The sequence below is a fragment of the Trachypithecus francoisi genome, unplaced genomic scaffold, assembly GCF_009764315.1.
Source record: "Trachypithecus francoisi isolate TF-2019V2 unplaced genomic scaffold, Tfra_2.0 Lachesis_group3, whole genome shotgun sequence".
Lineage (NCBI taxonomy): Eukaryota > Metazoa > Chordata > Mammalia > Primates > Cercopithecidae > Trachypithecus > Trachypithecus francoisi.
The window spans coordinates 99,932,899-99,956,541 of NW_022681468.1; the positions used below are offsets into that span (position 1 = coordinate 99,932,899).

The 23,643-nt window shown below is 39.7% G+C and overlaps 1 protein-coding gene across 7 annotated transcripts in view; it reads right to left on the minus strand.

The window, feature by feature from the left end:
• Positions 1-23,643, minus strand: part of FANCI (FA complementation group I) — a 92,896-nt gene that overhangs the window by 63,590 nt on the left and 5,663 nt on the right. For all 7 annotated transcript variants that reach the window (XR_004431837.1, XR_004431838.1, XR_004431836.1 and 4 more), the window contains exons 3-9: positions 14,419-14,491; positions 5,550-5,680; positions 4,650-4,806; positions 4,513-4,570; positions 2,934-2,975; positions 2,376-2,499; positions 1,829-1,914 (exon numbers count right to left, since the gene is read on the minus strand). Coding sequence is in view for 4 of the 7 variants with exons in the window: in XM_033189061.1 (XP_033044952.1) it covers positions 1,829-1,914; positions 2,376-2,499; positions 2,934-2,975; positions 4,513-4,570; positions 4,650-4,806; positions 5,550-5,680; positions 14,419-14,491 (671 nt within the window). In the remaining 3 variants the exon portion in view is untranslated. The remainder of the gene's footprint in view (positions 1-1,828; positions 1,915-2,375; positions 2,500-2,933; positions 2,976-4,512; positions 4,571-4,649; positions 4,807-5,549; positions 5,681-14,418; positions 14,492-23,643) is intronic.

A 23,643-nucleotide genomic window follows, 5' to 3' on the forward strand; every position in this document is an offset into this window, starting at 1 on the left:
CAGAGTTTGCAGTGACCTGAGATCGTGCCACTGCACTCCAGCCTGGGCAACACAGTGAGACTTCATCTCAAAAAAAAAAAAAAAAAAAAATTAGCCATAGTGGTGGGTGCCTGAAATCCCAGACACTTGGGAGGGTGAGGCAGGAGAATCACTTAAACTTGGAAAGCAGAGGCTGCAGGGAGTCGATATCATGCCACTGTACTCCAGCCTGGGTGACAGAGACTCCATCTCAAAAAAAAAAAGAAAAAAAAAGAAAAAAATTAACCAGGCTTGGTGTCACGTGCCTATACTCCCAGCTACTTGGGAAGCTGAGGCTGGAGGGTCACTTGAGCCCAGGAATTAGAGACTACAGTGAGCTATGATGGTGCTACTGTACTCCAACCTGGACAATAGAACAAGACACTCTTAAAAAAAAAGAAAAAAGAAAAAAAGAAAAAATAAACCACCTCTAATTAATTGCTCAAGCCAAACTAACTAAATTCTCTGTCTCTCGATTTTCATATCCATAAAATAGAGGTAAAATAGGGTTGTGAGGTTTAAAGTGCTTGGAATAGCACCCGGCACAGAATGAATACTCTACAAATGTTTGCTTAAAAAACAAAAATCTGGCCGGGCCCAGTGGCTCACGCCTGTAATCCCAGCACTTTGGGAGGCCGAGGTGGGTGGATTACCCGAGGTCAGGAGTCCAAGACCAGCCTGGCCAATTTGGTGAAACCCCATCTCTACTAAAAATACAAAAAATTAGCTGGGCGTGGTGGCACGTGCCTACAATCTCAGCTACTCAGGAGGTTGAGGGAGCAGAATCGCTTGAACCCAAGAGGTGGAGGTTGCAGTGAGCCGAGATCGTGACACTGCACTCCAGTCTGGGCAACAGAGCGACACTCCACATCAAAAAAAAAAAAAAGAAAGAAAGAAAGAAAAAAAAAAAATCCTTGGCCAGGCACAAAGGCTCATGTCTGTAATCCCAGCACTCTGAGAGACTGAGGAGGGTGAATCACTTGAGGCCAGGAGTTTGAGACCACCCTGGCCAACACGGCAAACCCTGTCTCTACTAAAAATACAAAAATTAGCTGGGCATAGTGGTGCGCACCTGTAGTACCAGATACTTAGGAGGCTGAGGCAGGAGAATCGCTTAAACCTGGGAGGTGGAGGATGCAGTGAATTGAGATCATGCCACTGCACTCCAGCATGGGTGACACAGTGATACTCTGTCTCAAAAACAAATAAACAAAAGCGCCCAAAATCCTCTTTCTCAGACATGTCACACTGTTCTGCCTTTGTACTATTCCCCTACCTGAGAATGTTCTCTGATCTATATATTATGGATCTTATCATTCAGGCTTCAGTTAAAATAGTACATCTGAGAGAGGTTTTCCCTGACCCAATCTAAAGTAGCTATACTGTCAGTGTTAGATCATCCATTTGAATTATCTGCATAGCACTTTTCACTCTAATATTTTTCTTGTTATTTATTTTCTGTCCTCTTCTCACAAAATTGAAGCTCTGCAAGAGCAGGGACGTTGTCTGACTGGTTCAACACGGTAGCCCCAAGACTAAACAGTTCCTGGCAGAGAGTTGACACTTAATAAATAGGTTTTAAACTTGCAGCTTATAGGACAATTATTGCTATTTTCCTGGAAAGGTGAAAATGAAAGAGCTGAAGAGATCATGTTATTCTCTTTATTACTGAGCAGCCAGGAGAAGATTAGACAAGTTTTGTGCTGAGGTGAAGTTAGACAGTAAAAGAGAAGAAAATGAAGTAGCTAAAATACACAATGAGAAGATGAATTTGTAAAAATGATCTTTATTTCTACACTATATTACTCACTCATCACCACTCTGTTCCTCATTGTGCTGCTTATCTAGTGCACTGAAGAAGGCTATGATTCCTTCCAAAACACTCTTTCTGCTTCCCTGAAAACAATACAAAATTTGTAAGGTCTCCCAATTAACAGCAAAATAACCAAGTTGAATTCAAAGTACTTTTCAGCTTAAAGAATTCTCCAGTACAAATTTAAATAAATAATCTATGACTTAGACTCAAACTAAGAATGTATAGAACACTTTCATGTTGAAACAAGATTTGAAATACCTCTTACTGTAAGAATTTATGGGGCCTATAGTCTACCGTTTCTGAGATCTTTATCCCTTTTACCACCACAAAGGAAATGTAGCAATAGAAGAGATAATGCATGTTTTCCTTGGATGAGAAGCATGATCTTTTTACCAGACCAAACCAAACCACTAAACATGAAATGAAAGCATCTATGTTTGGCTATGTTTGTTCTGCTATGTAAACCAAGGGTATGAATAAGTTGAATAGTCATAACTGGTCATACCACAAGAACTAAGGAGAAACAATTTTCCATTTGTACCTTGGAGGAGAGAACCAGAAGCTGATAGACCAAAGGTGGTATTTCTTGAAGATTCATCTTGGAGAACATGCTCAATGCTTTTTCCACCACAAATTCCACCTCTTCTGCAGTCAGAGGGACATCCCTGTGGATCAAAGATTCTAAAGGCTACAGACAGAGTCCAACTGCCTTGTTTTCAGAAATTCAATTCAGGGCTTTACAGTGGTTAAAATTCCATTAAACATACTTTAAGAAATAAAACTTGGGAGCAGAGAATTAAAGAGATAATAGATTATTATAACTGTCCCTTTTGATTTTTCTCTAATGAAGAACCTTTAAGGGAACCAATAACCTTACCTAAGCAAAGTCATCTTAGAAAAAAAATCATAAAGTTACATTTTAAGTAAGTAAATAAAGCCAAAAAGGAGCAAGACTGGGGAGGAAATTTGTAACAGAAAACATAACTACTAATATTCTTACAGTCAGGAGAGAGTGATGTTTACGTTTGCTATGGTTTAATTTCTAGCAAGTAAGTTCACAAAGCAGGATATACAAAGAAAAGGGAAAGATGATGCTTACTTGAACATGGAGGTGAGCTGGATTACGTATTGCTGATCCCACCTGGTAGAAGAAAATGACAAAGAAAGTTTATTTCATTCCAACTTATTTAGATATAACTTTGTAAAATTAATGAGGACAAAAAAAGGGCCAATTCAAGTTTGATTTTGCAATACTGAGAAACAAGATCAAATAAATACCACTTAAAACAATAAAATAGCGGTTGTTAACCTATCTGACTTGCAAAATCAAAATTCTGATGATACCCAATGTTGGTGAGATTGTGGAAAACAAACACTCTTCACATACTGTTTTAGGGAATGCATGACAAGTTGGCGGTATTTATCAACTTTAAAAACGCACATAATCACAGATCTACCGGATTTACTATTTGAAATATATGCCATGTACATGCTTACAAAAGGTCATCTAGATATATAAAGATGTTCAGGCCAGGTGCAATGGCTCATGCCTATTATCCCCACACTTTGGGAGGCCAAGGATCACTTGAGGCCAGGAGTTCAAGACCAGCCTGGGCAATAAAGCAAGATTCCCATCTCTATTTAAAATTTAAAAAGACGTTCATTAAAACACTCTTTGTAATAGCACAAAAACTGGAAACAACCAAATAATCCTACAATTGTAGATTAGCCAAATAATAGATTACTGCAAACCATTAAAAAGAATGATGTAGAGTTGTAAATGCTGACATGGACAGCTGTATTAAATAAAAAATGAAAGGTATATTACAACATGTATTGAATAAACTCTTGTGTAATTAAAAACAAATAAATTGATACATACATGCTTAAAATTATTTATGTAAGGGATCTTATGTAAGGAACCATAAAAACAATTATCTGGTTTAGATAATCTTGGGTATTCCCTTCTTGTTCTTTTTAACAAACCTACATGCAATCACAGTATTATATAACATAGTAATCTCTTTATTTTGTTAATTATATGGTAAGAATTTTTCATCTTTGATGTATACATTTCACTTTTAATAGGTATAAATGTCATGGAGTGGCTCTACCTTAACTTACATAGTTTACATGTCTCTATTACTGTATGCTTATATTGGTCACAAATTTCTTGTTGAACATGTTCATATGTGAGGATTTTCTTGTATGCTGGAGTCATTCTTTAATGTAGATTCCCAGAAATACAATTACTGGCTAAAGGATACATTATTTGTATATTCTACTCCCTCAAAAAAAAAAAAGAAAGAAAGAAAAGATGCAGCAGCAGGGTGACTTCCCCAGCCTTCACGACCTTGAGACTCCAATAATGCTTAGATTGGAGCATTAAACACACTAAATTAACATTTAATTATGTGTATCTTAACACAATAAATTGCTGTACTAAGATACACAGTCAAGCAAATAAAACTATACGAACAGTCTTAGAGGACAGAATATAGTAAATCATCTCTTTCTCACTAATTCATTGCAGACTAAACAGTTTTATAGTGTTATATTAAAAACTACAAAAAAGAAGGACTTAAAACCTTCACAGACATAAATTCCTGAAATGAAATGGTTTTTTTTTTTTGGCCACTTGTACTCCTAAGAAAGTTCTACATATTAATAAGACTCACCTGCCAGAACATAGGGTGCTAATCAAGTGCTTCTTACATTCTTCCCCACTCAGTACACCTAGAAATGCAAAATATACCGAGCAATAAATTTGAGTATGTGAATAGAGAAAAAGCCAATAAAATTGGAAGAAAATTACCTTTTCCATAAGCCAGATTTTCCTTTTTGGTAGCCAGGGCAGTGAGAATGATAGGTAGTAACTCCAAAGATTTTCCATTCACTAGGCTGCCTTCTCTGACAGCACTAATAAACTCATTGGCTAATTCAGCCAATAATGGTCCTGGAAAGTGGTGAGCCTAAAAGTTCACAGGATAAAGGAAATCTCAAGCAGAAATCCCATGTTTGATATATCTAAGAAATAAAGTCTTTTGCTGAAATAAATTAATTGTCTGAGATCCAGAACTGGTCCCATAAGGGATTTACGGAAACATTCTGCTCTGTCTGGTACATAGTTATAATTGTGCAGGGCTTCAAAAGGTAGAATCCTCTGTCGGTTCCCTAATGCTTTCAGATATGCCAGCTCTTCAAAGAGATATATGTCCATGGTACCAGAAATGTAATATGAACATCTAAGTGGATTATAACCCATTCATCTGCCTTTTTTTGAGATGGGGTCTCACTCTGCTGCCCAGGCTGGACTGCAGTGGCACAATCTCGGCTCACTGCAACCTCCACCTCCCTGGCTCAGGCGATCTTCTTGCCTCAGCCTCCCAAGTAGCTGTGACCACTGACACGCACCACCAGCCTGGTTAATTTTTTTTTCTTTTGTATTTTTGGTAGAGATGGGGTTTCACCATGTTGCTCAGGCTGGTCTCAAACTCCTGAGCTCAAGTGATCCTCCCACCTCAGCCTCCCAAAGGGCTGGGATTACAGGTGTGAGTCACCATGCCCAGCCTGCCTGCTTCTTTGTTTTTTAACAACAGGTCTTATTCATAAATAAGAACTATGCTAGGTTAGGCACTTAAGTCTTCCTTCCCTCAACAAACTACAAACCCCCCAAAATCTACCCTCAAATAAAAGTTTCTGTTTGCCATCTTACCTCCAGCATCAGTAATCCTATGATTTCAGACGCTATTTCTTTCTGCAAATCCCCTGATTCCACCAACTGGATACAATAAGTGTATATCTTACGTCTCCTAAGTGTTCCAGCTTCCTCATGGCAGGGGGAACCTTATTTTTTTAAACAGGGGGTACAGAAACAAAGGAAGAAATCTTACAAGATTGATAGATAAATAGGAAAAACGAACAGGTTTGTAGTTAAATACAAAAAATAGAATTATCAAACAACTGATTACTATAGTGCTTAGAAAAGCAATGGTTAAGGGCTTTGAAAAAGTGCTTAATTTAGCCAAAGTAAGGGGACTAAAATGTCATCTTTTCTTCATCCACCTATTTTATTAATTTATTTGAATAATTATGTAGTACAGGATGAAGTAACCTTCTAATAGGTCTTACAGCTTTTGAGAAGTCCAGTAACCCAAATTTAATAAGTTAATAAATCTATTTTCTTCAAACTTCTGCAATAGTTCTTTAAAATCACAACAGTAAGCAAGCTTTTTTAATGTGCTCTATACAAATACTTGTGAACTTTTAATATGTTGAGTGCTTTCATTTTGATAACTGGATCTCCATTTGATATTTTCATTTGTATAACTCATTTGCAGTCTGAAAATTTTTTTTAGTGCCAGTCCCTGAACATGTCATTAAAAGTTAATTTTCATTGCATTTTAAAATATCTGGATCATGAAGAAAAAGTGATGAAAATAAATTAAAACTGAAAAAAAGATAATAACAAGTGTTGATGAGGATGTGAAAAAATGGGCATCCTAATCCAGCCACAGTGGAAAACAGTTTGGCGGTTTCTCAAACACTTAAACATAAGAGTTTCCATATGATCTGGCAATTCCACTCCTAGATATATATCCAAGAGGAAGGAAAACATATGTCCACACAAAAATCTATACATAAATGTTCATAGTAGTATTATTTATAATAGCCAGAAAATAGACACAACTTAAGTCTTCACCAACTCATGAATGGAAAAATGTTGTATATCCACATAATGGAATATTATTCAGCAGATACATATTACAACATAGAAGAACCTTTGTAACATTACAAATGAAAGAAGTCAGTCACAAAGGACCATATGTAGAATGATTCCACTAACTGAAATGTCCAAAATACACAAATCTGTAGAGACAAAAAGTAGATTCGTGGTTTCTTAGGACTGGAATGGACTAGGGGTTTGGAGAGGTGACATCTAAGAGATGCAAACCTTCTTTCAGGGGTAATGAAATTGTTTTAAAATCAATTGTGGTAATGGATACACAACTGTGAATATAATAAAAGCCATAGAATTGCTCTTCCATTTAGTAGTGCACATAGACAGCTGCTATTGATCTTTCATTATTTCCTTTTCTCTGATATTTCTATAAAACATTTAGTAAGTTTCCATACAGGTTGACTCAACCAATCTTGAAAGTTCTTTCGGCGGAGCACGGTGACTCACGCCTGTAATCCCAGCACTTTGGGAGGCTGAGGCGGGCGGATCACAAGGTCAGGAGATCGAGACCATCCTGGCTAACATGGTGAAACCCCGTCTCTACTAAAATACAAAAAAAATTAGCTGGGCATGGTGGTAGGCGCCTGTAGTCCCAGCTACTCGGGAGGCTGAGGCAGGAGAATGGCGTGAACCTGAGAGGCGGAGCTTGCAGTGAGCCGAGATCATGCCACTGCACTGCAGCCTGGGACAGAGCGAGATTCCCTCTCAAAAAAAAAAAAAAAAAAAAACAGTGGCACGCCCAAGATGACTGAATAGGAACAGCTCCAGCCTCCAGCTCCCAGCATGAGTGACACAGAAGATGGGTGATTTCTGCATTTTCAACTGAGGTACCGGGTTCATCTCACTGGGGAGTGCCGGACAATCGGTGCTGGTCAGCTGGTGCAGCCCAACCAGCGAGAGCTGAAGCAGGGCGAGGCATCGCCTCACCTGGGAAGCACAAGGGGGAAGGGAATCCCTTTTCCTAGCCAGGGGAACTGAGACACACAACACCTGGAAAATCGGGTAACTCCCACCCTAATACTGCGCTTTACCAAGGGTCTTAGCAAACAGCACACCAGGAGATTATACCTCACACCTGGTCAGGAGGGTCCCACGTCCACGGAGCCTCCCTCATTGCTAGCACAGCAGTCTGAGATCTAACTGCAAAGCAGCAGCAAGGCTGAGGGAGGGGCACCCGCCATTGCTGAGGCTTAAGTGGGTAAATGAAGCCACCAAATTGGGTGGAGCCCACCACAGCTCAAGGAGGCCGGCCTGCCTCTGTAGACTCCTCCTCTGGGGACAGGGCATAGCTAAATAAAAAGCAGCAGAAACCTCAGCAGAGGTAAATGCCCAGCTGATAGCTTTGAAGAGAGCAGTGGATCTCCCAGCACGGAGGCTGAGATCTGAGAATGGACAGACTGCCTGCTCAATTGGGTCCCTGACTCCAGAGCAGCCTAACTGGGAGACATCCCACACTAGGTGCAGACCGATACCTCATACCTCACACGGCTGGGTACACCCCTGAGATGAAGCTTCCAAAGCAAGAATCAGACAGCAACACTCGCTGTGCAGCAATATTGTATCTTCTGCAGCCTCTGCTGCTGATACCCAGGCAAACAGGGTCTGGAGTGGACCTGAAGCAAACTCCAACAGACCTACAGCTGAGGGTCCTGACTGTTAGAAGGAAAACTAACAAACAGAAAGGACACCCACACCGAAACCCCATCAGTACGTCACCATCATCAAAGACCAAAGGCAGATAAAACCACAAAGATGGGGAAAAAGCAATGCAGAAAAGCTGGAAATTCAAAAAATCAGAGCACATCTCCCCCTCCAAAGGAACGCAGCTCATCGCCAGCAACGGAACAAAGCTGGACGGAGAATGACTTTGACGAATTGAGAGAAGAAGGCTTCAGTCGATCAAACTTCTCAGAGCTAAAGGAGGAACTACGTAACCAGCGCAAAGAAACTAAAAACCTTGAAAAAAGAATGGATGAACGGATAACTAGAATAATCAATGCAGAGAAGACCTTAAAAGAACTGATAGAGATGAAAACCATAACACAAGAAATACGTGACAAATGCACAAGCTTCAGCAACCAACTTGATCAACTGGAATAAAGAGTATCAGCTATTGAAGATCAAATGAATGAAATGAAGCGAGAAGAGAAGTGTGGAGAAAAAGGAGTAAAAAGAAATGAACAAAGCCTCCAAGAAGTATCGGATTATGTGAAAAGACCAAATCTACGTCTGATTGGTGTGCCTGAAAGTGACAGGAAAAATGGAACCAAGATGGAAAACCCTCTGCAGGATATCATCCAGGAGAACTTCCCCAACCTAGTAAGGCAGGCCAACATCCAAATTCAGGAAATATAGAGAATGCCACAAAGATACTCCTTGAGAAGAGCAACTCCAAGACACATAATTGTCAGATTCACCAAAGTTGAAATGAAGGAAAAAATGTTAAGGGCAGCCAGAGAGAAAGGTCGGGTTACCCACAAAAGGAAGCTCACCAGACTAACAGCAGATCTCTCGGCAGAAACTCTCCAAGCCAGAAGACAGTGGGGGCCAATATTCAACATTCTTAAAGAATTTTCAACCCAGAATTTCATATCCAGCCAAACTAAGTTTCATAAGTGAAGGAGAAATAAAATCCTTTACAGACAAGCAAATGCTGAGAGATTTTGTCACCACCAGGCCTGCCCTACAAGAGATCCCGAAGGAAGCACTAAACATGGAAAGGAACAACAGGTACCAGCCATTGCAAAAACACGTCAAAATGTAAAGTCCATCAATGCTAGGAAGAAACTGTATCAACTAACGAGCAAAATAACCAGCTAATATCATAATGACAGGATCAAGTTCACACATAACAATATTAACCTTAAATGTAAATGGACTAGGCCGGGCGCGGTGGCTAAGTCTGTAATCCCAGCACGTTGGGAGGCCAAGACAGGTGGATCACGAGGTCAGGAGATCGAGACCATCCTGGCTAACACGGTGAAACCCCATCTCTACTAAAAAATACAAAAACTAGCCGGGCGAGGTGGCAGGCGCCTGTAGTCCCAGCTACTCAGGAGGCTGAGGCAGGAGAATGGTGTAAACCCGGGAGGCGGAGCTTGCAGTGAGCTGAGATCTGGCCACTGCACTCCAGCCTGGGCGACTCCAGAGTGAGACTCCGTCTCAGAAAAAAAAAAAAAAAATGTAAATGGACTAAATGGTCCAATTAAAAGACACAGACTGGCAAATTGGATAGTCAAGACCCATCAGTTTGCTGTATTCAGGAGACCCATCTCACACGCAGAGACTCAAAATAAAGGGATGGAGGCTCAAAATAAAGGGATAGGCTCAAAATAAAGGGATGGAGGAAGATCTACCAAAAGGAAAACAAAAAAAAGCAGGGGTTGCAATCCTAGTCTCTGATAAAACAGACTTTAAACCATCAAAGATCAAAAGAGACAAGGCCATTACGTAATGGTAAAGGGATCAATTCATCAGGAAGAGCTAACTATCCTAAATATATATGCACCCAATACAGGAGCACCCAGATTCATAAAACAAGTCCTTAGAGACTTACAAAGAGACTTAGACTCCCATACAATAACAATGGGAGACTTCAACACCCCACTGTCAACATTAGACAGATCAACGAGACAGAAAGTTAACAAGGATATCCAGGAATTGAACTCATCTCTGCACCAAGCGGAACTAATAGACGTCTACAGAACTCTCCACCCCAAATCAACAGAATATACATTCTTCTCAGCACCACATCGCACTTACTACAAAATTGACCACATAGTTGGAAGTAAAGCACTCCTCAGTAAATGTAAAAGAACAGAAATTATAACAAACTGTCTCTCAGACCACAGTGCAATCAAACTAGAACTCAGGACTAAGAAACTCAATCAAAACTGCTCAACTACATGGAAACTGAACAACCTGCTCCTGAATGACTACTGGGTACATAACGAAAGGAAGACAGAAATAAAGATGTTCTTTGAAACCAATGAGAACAAAGATACAACATACCAGAATCTCTGGGACACATTTAAAGCAGTGTATAGAAGGAAATTTATAGCACTAAATGCCCACAAGAGAAAGCAGGAACGATCTAAAATTGATACCCTAACATCACAATTAAAAGAACTAGAGAAGCAAGAGCAAACACATTCAAAAGCTAGCAGAAGGCAAGAAATAACTAAGATCAGAGCAAAACTGAAGGAGATAGAGACACAAAAAACCCTCCAAAAAAATCAATGAATCCAGGAGCTGGTTTTTTGAAAAGATCAACAAAATTGATAGACCGCTAGCAAGACTAATAAAGAAGAAAAGAGAGAAGAATCAAATAGACGCAATAAAAAATGATAAAGGGGATATCACCACCGACCCCACAGAAATACAAACTACCATCAGAGAATACTATAAACACCTCTATGCAAATAAACTAGAAAACCTAGAAGAAATGGATAATTTCCTGGCCACATACACTCTCCCAAGACTAAACCAGGAAGAAGTTGAATCCCTGAAAAGACCAATAGCAGGCTCTGAAATTGAGGCAATAATTAATAGCCTACTAACCAAAAAAAGTCCAGGACCAGACGGATTCACAGCCGAATTCTACCAGAGGTACAAGGAGGAGTTGGTACCATTCCTTCTGAAACTATTCCAATCAATAGAAAAGAGGGAATCCTCCCTAACTCGTTTGACGAGGCCAACATCATCCTGATACCAAAGCCTGGCAGAGATACAACAAAAAAAGAATTTTAGACCAATATCCCTGATGAACATCGATGCAAAAATCCTCAACAAAATACTGGCAAACCGAATCCAGCAGCACATCAAAAAGCTTATCCACCATGATCAAGTGGGCTTCATTTCTGGGATGCAAGACTGGTTCAACATACGCAAACCAATAAACGTAATCCAGCATATAAACGGAACCAAAGACAAAAACCACATGATTATCTCAATAGATGCAGAAAAGGCCTTTGACAAAATTCAACAGCCTTTCATGCTAAAAACTCTCAATAAATTCGGTATTGATGGAACGTATCTCAAAATAATAAGAGCTATTTATGACAAACCCACAGCCAATATCATACTGAATGGGCAAAAACTGGAAGCATTCCCTTTGAAAACTGGTACAAGACAGGGATGCCCTCTCTCACTACTCCTATTCAACATAGTGTTGGAAGTTCTGGCTAGGGCAATCAGGCAAGAGAAAGAAATAAAGGGTATTCAGTTAGGAAAAGAAGAAGTCAAATTGTCTCTCCCTATTTGCAGATGACATGATTGCATATTTAGAAAACTCCATTGTCTCAGACCAAAATCTCCTTAAGCTGATAAGTGACTTCAGCAAAGTCTCAGGATACAAAATCAATGTGCAAAAATCACAAGCATTCTTGTACACCAGTAACAAAGAGCCAAATCATGAATGAACTCCCATTCACAACAGCTTCAAAGAGAATAAAATACCTAGGAATTCAACTTACAAGGGATGTAAAGGGCCTCTTCAAGGAGAACTACAAACCACTGCTCAGTGAAATAAAAGAGGACACAAACAAATAGAAGAACATACCATGCTCATGGATAGGAAGAATCAATATTGTGAAAATGGCCATACTGCCCAAGGTAATTTATAGATTCATGCCATTCTCATTAAGCTACCAATGACTTTCTTCACAGAATTGGAAAAAACTGCTTTAAAGTTCATGTGGAACCAAAAAAGACCCTGCATTGCCAAGACAATCCTAAGCCAAAAGAACAAAGCTGGAGGCATCATGCTACCTGACTTCAAACTATACTACAAGGCTACAGTAACCAAAACAGCATGGTACTGGTACCAAAACAGAGATACAGACCAATGGAACAGAACAGAGCCCTCAGAAATAATACCACACATCTACAGCCATCTGATCTTTGACAAACCTGACAAAAACAAGAAATGGGGAAAGGATTCCCTATTTAATAAATGGTGCTGGGAAAATTGGCTAGCCATAAGTAGAAAGCTGAAACTGGATCCTTTCCTTACTTCTTATACGAAAATTAATTCAAGATGGATTAGAGACTTAAATGTTAGACCTAAAACCATAAAAACCCTAGAAGAAAACCTAGGTAATATCATTCAGGACATAGGCATGGGCAAGGACTTCATGTCTAAAATACCAAAAGCAACGACAACAAAACCCAAAATTGACAAATGGGATCTAATTAAACTAAAGAGCTTCTGCACCGCAAAAGAAACTACCATCAGAGTGAACAGGCAACCTACAGAACAGGAGAAAATTTTTGCAGTCTACTCATCTGACAAAGGGCTAATATCCAGAACCTATAAAGAACTCAATCAAATTTACAAGAAATAAACAAACAACCCCATCAAAAAGTAGGCAAAGGTTATGAACAGACACTTCTCAAAAGAAGACGTTCATACAGCCAACAGACACATGAAAAAATGCTCATCATCACTCGCCATTAGAGAAATGCAAATCAAAACCAAAATGAAATACCATCTCACACCAGTTAGAATGGCAATCACTAAAAAATCAGGAAACAACAGGTGCTGGAGAGGATGTAGAGAAATAGGAACACTTTTACACTGTTCATGGGACTGTAAACTAGTTCAACCATTGTGGAAAACAGTGTGGCGATTCCTCAAGGATCTAAAAGTAGAAATACCATTTGACCCAGCCATCCCATTACTGGGGATATACCCAAAGGATTATAAGTCATGCTGCTATAAAGACACATGCACATGTATGTTTATTGTGGCACTATTCACAATAACAAAGACTTGGAATCAACCCAAATGTCCATCAGTGACAGACTGGATTAAGAAAATGTGGCACATATACACCATGGATACTATGCATCCATAAAAAAGGATGAGTTCGTGTCCTTTGTGGGACATGGATGCAGCTGGAAACTATCACTCTCAGCAAACTATCACAAGAACAGAAACCAAATACCGCATGTTCTCACTCATAGGTGGGAATTGAACAATGAGATCACTTGGACACAGGAAGGGGAGCATCACACACGGGGTCCTATTGTGGGGAGGGGGTGGGGGAGGGGTTGCATTAGGAGATATATCCAATGTAAATGACGAGTTAATGGGTGCAGCACATCAACATGGCACATGTATACATATGTAACAAACCTGCATGTTGTGCACATGTACCCTAGAACTTAAAGTATAATAATAAAAAAAAAAAACAAAAAACAAAAACGAAAGTTCTTTCATGAATAGGAAGATGTGTTTTTGTACCCTTGCAGAAGAGATCTAATTTACTTGGGCGAAGAAAAATAAACCAAGTTAACATACCTAATTAAGAGTCCAAAGACACTTTTAATTTTTGCCTTGTAAAATTTTATCCTACCAGAATTTATAAAACCACTATAAGTCACAATCTGCAACAACTTAAACTAGCCCTTGTTCAAGACAGGAGAACAAATATGTCTCACTGGGCATGAAGAATCTCTATACAAGGCACCTTAAGATACCCCATTTCATTAAACCCCAGCGGTTACTCGCCCCTTGTTAAGCATGGATTATGTATTAAACATTGCTGTTCTCTTCTCCACAATCTTAAAAGCACAAGTAAACCAAAGCAGATTTTACGAAAAGCACATTATGTAATTATAGGCTCCAAAATCAGCAACACAATCTCAGGTAGCCACTTCAACTCCCTTCAGTAAAATTATTTAAGTCCACTAGACAGGAAACTGCTGCTGTAGTTGATTCTGCAGAAGCCTCAAAACATGGAAAATGTTCCAGTGGGGCTTCAAACAGTAAGAAAAGTACCAAAACTAAACAAATCTACCAATGAATGCAGGAGATAGACAGAAGTTACATTATTATTACCTTTGAAGATAGCTCTCAGGAGTGCTCCAGCAACTTTTCCTTTCACTGCTTGATTCTGAAGGAGATTAGTCAACTGCAAAGAAAGAAAAAGCTACAAGTCTCTGGCAACAGTCTTTTACCCCAATGACCTAAACACTCCATATGAAAAAGTACTCCTGTCAGGTTCAGATCATTCAGAGATGCCAAGTATTACAAACACCATAATTTTTAGACAGAGGAGGGTATATCTTAATATGATCCTGGACTGTCAAGACTAAAATCTATTCATACTCATTCTATAAACATTTATGGAGCACTCAGCACTAAGTTGGGAACATACATTCATCCAACAAGTACTTTGTGAGCATGTTATTTTCCTTAGGCATGTTATAAAGATGAACAAGACAGACATAGTAATTTGACTCAGAGTTTATAATAGAGCAGGAGGGGAAAGGATGGCAGAAAAAAAATTGTAAAAGAACCAAACAAGAGGCTGAGATAGACAATAAGTGAGGAAAGTAAGGAAACTTCATTTAGGGTAGTAAGGGGAAGCTTCTCTGAAGTAGGTGACATTTAAGTAGAGACCTGGAGGATAAGAAGGAGCTAATTATTCAAAGGAGTTAGAGAAGGATATTCCAGATAGAAGTATGATCATGTGCAGTGGCCAAGAAGAAGCAAAGATCTTGGCATATTTGAGGCCAAAGTCTTGTTTAAAAAAAAAAAAATCAATATGGCTGGAGAATAATAAAGAAAAGGGTAGTAGAAGATGAGTTTGAAGAGAGACGGGAAAGGACCAGATTATGAAGAATCTTACAGGCCATTATAGAAGTTTAGCTTTTGCCTATGCAACAGAAGTTACTAAAGAGAAAAGAAGGTAGTGAGATGGTATTTTCAAAAATCATCCTTGCTCCCTGTGTGGAGAATGAGTTATGGGGGTTTAAGAGTGAAATGGGGATACCTGTTAGTAGACTGCAACCATGTTTAAGAGAGAGATGACAGCGGCCTAGACCAAAGTAATAGAGGCGTTATGAATTGAATTGTGTCCTCCCCACATCCCCAAATTTCATATGTTGAAGTTCTAACCCCCAGTACTTCAGAAGGTGACCTTATTTGGAAATTGGGTTCTTATAGGTGTGATTAGTTGATGTCATTAGGATGGGTCCTACTCCAATGACTGATGCCCTTATAAAAAGGGGAACTCTGGACACAGAAACACAAACAGGGGGAATGCCAAGTGAAGATGAAAGCAGAGATCAGGTGATACAAGCCAAGGAATGCTAAAGGTTGCCAGCAAACCACCAGAAGCTAGGCAAGAGACACAGAACAAATTCTCATAGCCCTCAAAAGGAACCAACCCTGACAACACTTTATCTTGGACTTCTAGTCTCCAGAACTGTGAAACATTACATTGCTGCTATTTAAGCTACCCAATTTGTGGTACTTTGTAACAGTAGCCCTAGCACACTAATACAGAAAATGAAGAAAAGTAGATAGATCCAAGATAAATATTTGAGAACTAAGAATAGAAATTCCTTAGTTTGGAAGTGAAGTAGTGGGTGGTGATGAAGGAAGAAATCAAGGAGGACTCCAGCTAGCTGGGTGAATAGTGGCACCATCCGTTTACGTGGTGAAAATCTGGGATTAAGGAAGCATCTAAATCACCCTGAGAGTTTACTAAAACAAATTTCTGGGTTCTACTCGCAGTTTATGATTCAGGTCTGCTGTGAGGCTCAGAACCACTATTCTGAGATATCCAAGTGGAAGTGCCAAGTAGATGACAATGAAATATGCCAAAGTGGAGCATCAATGGAAACAGATGAGACCATCCAGGAAAGAATATAAAGAGAAGAGAAACACCAAGAGTCAGTTGTTAAAAAGAGAAGCAGCTGCCAGCAAAGACAATGGAGAAAGTGAGGTCCAAAACACTGGAGGATAATCTAGGGAGAGAAATGTCACAGAAACCAAGACTAATAAAACAATAAACTATCTCTTCCACAAGTACATGAAGCTGGTGTTTCTAGCTGGAGTCCATCTCTCTATTAAATATATAATAAAGAAGTATCTGACTACTCTTGCCTATACCTTCCAACAGAGTACTTGGTCCTTGACATAATCCTTAGAGCAGCAGTTCTCAACCAGTGATTTTTGTTCCCCAGGGGACACCATACAATGTCTAGAAACATTTCTGGTTGTCACAGCAGAAGGGTGCTGTTGGAATCTAGTGGGTAGAGGTAAGGGATGCTATCAAACATTCTGCAGTGCGCCCACAACAAAGATTTATCCAAGCCAAAACATGAGCACTACCAAGGCTGAGAAGCTATTGACTCTTTTTGAAATAGTTCAGTTTCAACAGAAAGCAGTGTGGCATAGGAGGCGGGGGGAGAAAAGCTGGATCCAGAATCAGAAGCCCTGGATGTAAATCCTAGCTATACCATTTACTAGCTACATAACCTCAGGCAAGTTATTTTATCTGTTATGTGTGTCCATTTCTCCACCTCAAAGGACTGAGATAAAGGGTAAAAGAATTTGCACGGAGCCTAACACATGACAAGTACTCAACGAATGTTAATTTTCTTCTATTGTCTCCGTCCTCTACTCCCCTTCTTCCTCCTTCCACTTATGTGATCTTCAGTCTTCCTTTTGACCATGTTCAGTTATGCTTTTCACTACATTTTAAAGCTCAGAAACAGAGCAAGTAAGATTTAAGTATCCATGTTATCTCAGAAGGCTTTAAAATTTTTAATTGGCAGACTAGAACTACCAAGTTAACAGTACAATCCAAATAAATATTAGTTTTTTTAAAAAAATAGAATATTCCTCATTTTGTGTTGTCTGAAGTTTCCTTGTGGCTAGATTGAGTTTGTGCGGTCTCCCAAGAACACAGGTGATTTCATGTCATTCTGGGAGTATCACATCAGGAAGCACATGATGTTCATCTGTCCCTCATTGGTGATATTAATTCTGATCCCACTTTATAATTACTTCCCCCACCCTGTCCCTTTGCCACCAGTAAGCAATTTATAGGGAGACACTTTAAGACCATGCAAATATCTTGCTCCTCATCTAATTTTCTCCCTGTAAAATGGAAAAGCCCAGCAGAAACCACTGTTACCAGGTTATCAAAGTCAGTATCACCAGGAATGACACTGACATCAAGAGCTCAGTGATTCGATATACTAAAAAGGGCATGGTACCATTTCTGTGGTCCTTATGCCAGGCATACATAACCTTGGTCCAATCATGAGACAACACCAAACAGGCCCTAATTAAGACACATTCAGCAAAACAACTAATCAATACTCCTCAAGACTATCATGATCAACAGAGATAAGGAAAGACTGAGAACTGTTGCAGAATGCAGGATATCAGGGGGAAAGGACAAGTAAGAGCAATGTAGGATGTTGAGTGGGATCCTGGAACATAAAGAGAACATTAGTGAAATAATTACTGGGGAGAATTGGAATAAGGTTCTTAGCTTCACTAATTGTATCATATCAATGTTTTTCAAGTCCCCCTGGATTTAGCATTCATTGGTATTTCTTGCCTGGTTCAATCTTTAACATGACAATTGCAAAGTAATGATTTTCCAACTCCTGCACTGTAAGTAAGAGAACTCCTTTCTACTCACGTATTCATTTACTTACTTTACTTACCTTACTTACTTAGAGACAGAGTCTTCTTTGTTACCCTGGCTGGACTGCAGTGGCACAATCATAGCTCACTATAACTTCAAACTCCTGGGCTCAAGCAGTTCTCCTGCCTCAGCACCCCTCCAGTTAGTTAGGAATACAAGCAAGTGCCAATATGCCATGCTAATTTTTTAAATTATTTGTTTGTAGAGGTGGGGTCTCACTATGTTGTCCAAGCTGGTCTCAAACTCCTGGACTCAAGTGATCCTCCCTCCTTGAACTCCCAAAGTGATTTACTTATTTATTAATTATTAGTATGAACTTATACATCTCTGTAATTTTCAATGGTTCATTACTGAACTTAATTATTTTGATGCTCAAATAGTCCCAGATTTGGCCAAAGGAAAACCCTTCAAGCTGGCTCTTGTGTCTTTGTGACATGCCCCCATTGTCTTTTTTGAGCACTTCTTCACTTTCTGGTATAGAAAGATGTTCCAGGTTAATCTTGTAGCCATCCTGCTCAAGAATAAACTCAGCCATTTCTCTGAAGAGCCCTGGTTCCCTTGAGTGGGGAATGGTTATGAAACAGCAAAGATCTAGGTGATGGGTGTGTTTGTTGTTACCATGGCATCTTTTTAAAATTTATTATTTTTCTTTTAGAGAGACAGAATTTGACCATGTTGCCCAAACTGGTATTGAACTCCTGGACTCAAGTGATCCACCGATTCAGTTTCCCAAAGTGTTGGGATTACAGGTGTGAGCCACCACACGGAGCAACTATGGCATCTTTGCTTCATGGTTCTTTCAGTGGAGAGAGCAAGGAAATGTATGCACGTTTATACACATAAAAATATACACGTGGCCAGGTGTGGTGGCTCACACCTGTAATCCCAGCACTTTGGGAGGCCAAGGCAGGCGGATCACGGGTCAGGAGATCCAGACCATCCTGGCTAACAACGGTGAAACCTCGTCTCTACAAAAAAAAATACAAAAAAATTAGCTAGGCGTGGTGGCATGTGCCTGTAGTCCCAGCTACTCGGGAGGCTGAGGCAGGAGGATCACCTGAACCCAGGAAGCAGAGGTTGCAGTGAGCCGAGATTGCACCACTGCACTCCAGCCTGGGCGACAGAGTAAGACTCCATCTCAAAAAAAAAAAAAAGAAAAGAAAAATACATGTACACATATACATACACATATCTGAGAAAGCCTAAGTTCACACCAGTACCTCTATTTCTTTTTTTTTTTTTTTTTGAGATGGAGTCTCGCTCTGTTGCCCAGGCTGGAGTGCAGTGGTGCAATCTCGGCTCACTGCAAGCCCCGCCCCCCAGGTTCAAGCCATTCTCCTGCCCCAGCCTCCGGTGTAGCTGGGACTACAGGCGCCCGCCACCACGCCCAGCTAATTTTTTTTTGTATTTTTAGTAGACGAGGGGTTTCACTGTGTTAGCCAGGATGGTCTCGATCTCCTGACCTCGTGATCCGCCCGCCTCGGCCTCCCAAAGTGCTGGGATTACAGGCGTGAGCCACCACGCCCCGCCCAGTACCTCTATTTTTAATCTGTCTCCACAGGATTCTTTCTTGCCTTCCTACATTTCATAATTGCATGTCCCTTTACCAGTGAAAGAACACTGACTCTGAATATCAACATGTTTATTACATCTAAAATAGTTTCAAAATTGCTTCACCAGTACCACTACAATAAACAATCCCACTAAAGAGTTCAAGATTTGTATTTTTCCCCACCACTCCCATACCAAGACTGTGGGTAGATAATAAAATACTTAGAATAGTTCTTTCTCCCCTCCCCACCTTCAGTATGGTTAAAGTATTCTTTGTTTCTTTTTTTTGTAATGATACCCAGACATATGTATGTTTTCTCTTCTTCTTCATATAAAAGGGAGAATGCTACACATTTTGCACATTTCCTAGAAGTGGGATGACTGGGTTGAGGGAAAATGTATATGCAGTTTTGCTGGGTATTACCAAATTCTAACCATGGTCATACCATTTTTCATTCCTACCAGCAATGAATGAGTACCTGTTTCCCCCAAATGGCTCAATCAGACAAGAAATAGTATCTTTTTAATTTACATTTCTTTTTTTTTTTTTTTTTTTTTTTTGAGACGGAGTCTTGCTCTGCCGCCCAGGATGGAGTGCAGTGGCCCGCTCTCAGCTCACTGCAAGCTCCGCCTCCCGGGTTCACGCCATTCTCCTGTCTCAGCCTCCCGAGTAGCTGGGACTACAGGCGCCCGCCTGGTTGCCCGGCTAGTTTTTTGTATTTTTTAGTAGAGACGGGGTTTCACCGTATTAGCCAGGATGGTCTCGATCTCCTGACCTCGTGATCCGCCCGTCTCGGCCTCCCAAAGTGCTGGGATTACAGGCTTGAGCCACCACGCCCGGCCTACATTTCTCTTATTATGAGTGAAGTTGAGCATATTTTCTTATGTTTAAGGCCATTTTTTATATATCTTTTAGTGATTATTCTCATGTTTTTTGCCTTTTTTAAATATAATTTTTTTATCTCCCCCAAGTTATTTATGAATTAGGGATATTAATCCTTTATCTGTGATATGTTTACAAATATTTTTTCCCAGTTTGCCATTTGTCTTTTGACTCTGCTTATGGTATTTCTGGCCACACAAACTTTTTAACTTTTATGTTGACAAACTTATCTTTTATTGCATCTATATGTTGTACAATAGTTAGACAGCTTTTCACTGCACTGAACTTAAGGAGAAATTCATCCATGTTTTCTTCTAACATATACTTAGTTTTTTATTTAATTTATTTTTTTAAGAGACAGAGTCTCACTGTCACCCCTGTTGAAGTGCAGTGGCACAGTTATATCATAGCTCGCTGTAATCTCAACCTCCTGGCTCAAGCGATCTTCCCACCTCAGCCTCCCAAAGTGCTGGGATTACAGGGATAAGCCCCTGTGCCCAGCCCTAACATTTATTTAGATTTGTTTTTTACATTTACATTTCTGATTCATTTGGAGCTTACTCTTGAATATGAGAAACATCTAATTTTATCTATTTTTTCCAAATGTCCACCCAGTTGTTCCAATACCATTTGTCAAAGACTATATACTAGATTTTACTTGTAGTTGGGTCTATTTTGAGACTTTCCACTCTTATGCATTACCTATTCTATTCTTTGTATCCTATTCCGTTTCTGTTCATCTACTCACGTACCAGTACCACACTCTTATTTATAAAAGTTTTTGTGGTGTTTAGTCTCCGCTAGGGTTAATCCTTCCTCAGAGCTCTTTCCAGTTTTTCCCTAACTATTCCTGTGTGTACAATTTGCTATATGAATTTTACAATCAGCTTATCTAGTTAAACAAAGTAGCTCAATGGAATTTTTATTGGTATTAAATTGATAAATTAACTTGGGGAGAATCGACATTTTCATGATGCTGAGACTCCCCAATCAAGAACAGGGGATATCTTCCTAGTTTTCTACTTTTGTCCTTTAGAAGTGTTTCATAGTTTTTTTCACATGGGTTTTGGACATTTCTCAGGTTTATTCCTATTTTTTGTTGCTATTGTAAATGGGGCTTTCTCATTTACTGTATCTTCTTTTTTTTTGAGACGGAGTCTCACTCTGTCACCCAGGCTGGAGTGCAGTGGCGTGATCTCAGCTCACTGCAACCTCCGCCTCCCGGGTTCAAGCGAGTCTTCTGCCTCAGCCTCCTGAATAGCTGAGACTACTGGCATGCACCACCATGCGCAGCTAATTTTTGTATTTTTAGTAGAGAAGGGGTTTCACCATGTTGGCCAGGCGGGTTTAGAACTCCTGACCTCAGGTGATCTGCCTGCCTCGGCCTCCCAAAGTGCTGGGATTACAGGCATGAGCCACCCTGCCTGGCCGACTGTTTTCCAACTTTATCTTCTAACTGACTATTATGTATGAATGCTACTGATTTTTGCATATTAATTTTATATTCTGATACCTTGATGAATTCTGTTTATAGATGGTTTTATCACAGATTCTCCGGGGTTTCCAGGTATACTATCATGCCGTCTACAAAGAGAGATGTTTTATATTTTATTTTTCTTTTCTTTCTTTCTTTTCCTTTTTTTTGTTTGCCCAGGCTGAAGTGCAATGGTGGAATCTGGGCTCACTGCAACCTCCACCTCCCAGGTTCAAGTGATTCTTCTGCTTCAGTTTCCCGAGTAGCTGGGACTACAGGCATGCACCACCATGTCCAGCTAATTTTTGTATTTTTAGTAGAGAAGGGGTTTCACCATGTTGACCAGGCTGGTTTAGAACTCCTGACCTCAAGTGATCTGCCCACCTTGGCCTCCCAAAGCACTGGGATTATGGGTGTGAGCCACCGCGTTCAGCTTTTATGTTTCTATTATCATGCCTGTGATTGTTTTCTCTAGGTTAACTGCATAGGCTAGCCAACCAGAACATTACACAGTAGTGGAGACAGCAGGCATCATTGCTTTGTTCCCAGCCTTAGAGGAAATGCCTCTATGGTTTCCCACTAAGATGCTGACTCTAGAATTTAGATATATACATTTCATGATGTAAAGGAAACAGCCACCCATTCTGATTTTCTCAAGTTTTTATTAGGAATGAGTGTTGAATTTTGTCGAAGGCTTTCTGTGATCCATGAAGATAATCGTATAATCTTTATAGTAATATACTTTCAAATATTGAACCAACCTTGTATTCCTGCTATTAAATCCCACTTGATCATGGTATATTTTTAAAAATGTGGTGTTGCAATCTGTCCCTTAATATTTAAGACTTTTATATCAATCTTCATAAGTGATATTAGTCTATAACCTCTTTTTTCTATGCTATCTTTATGAGGTTTAGGGTTATACCTGATAAAGACAGCATAAAAAATCAATGTTATATTTGTTTAATTCAATGTTATACTTGCTTCATTCAAAGTACTTGGAAGTTTTCCTTTATTATTTATGCTCTGAAACAATTTATGTAGCATTAGGACTATCTACCTGATCTTTAAAGTTTTGACAGAAGTTTCCTGTCAAACTATCTGGGCCTGGTGTTTTTATATGAAGTAGTTCCTTCGTAACTGTCTCTTTTCTTCCATGGAAACTGGTCTGCTTAAGCTTTCCATCTCAAATTGGCTCAATTTTATTAAACTGTATGTGCCTAAGAAATTATCCATTTCCTCCAGGTTTTCACATTTATTTGCACAGAAATGTACTGTCGTCTCACAGTATTTTTTGAGATTTTCTCTGTATTAACAGCGTTTCTCCCTTGTCATTTCTCATTTTGTGCATGTTTTTACTCCACTGTTTTATTATATTAATTAATGGTGTTTTTTTCCCTCAAAGAACCAAGATTTTGATTAATCTGATCCACTATTTTTCTGTTCTCTATTAATTTCCACTTTTTTTTTTTTTTTTTTTTTTTTGAGACGGAGTCTCGCTCTCTCGCCGGGCTGGAGTGCAGTGGCCGGATCTCAGCTCACTGCAAGCTCCGCCTCCCGGATTCCCACCATTCTCCTGCCTCAGCCTACCGAGTAGCTGGGACTACAGGCGCCCGCCACCTCGCCCGGCTAGTTTTTTGTATTTTTTAGTAGAGACGGGGTTTCACCATGTTAGCCAGGATGGTCTCAATCTCCTGACCCTGT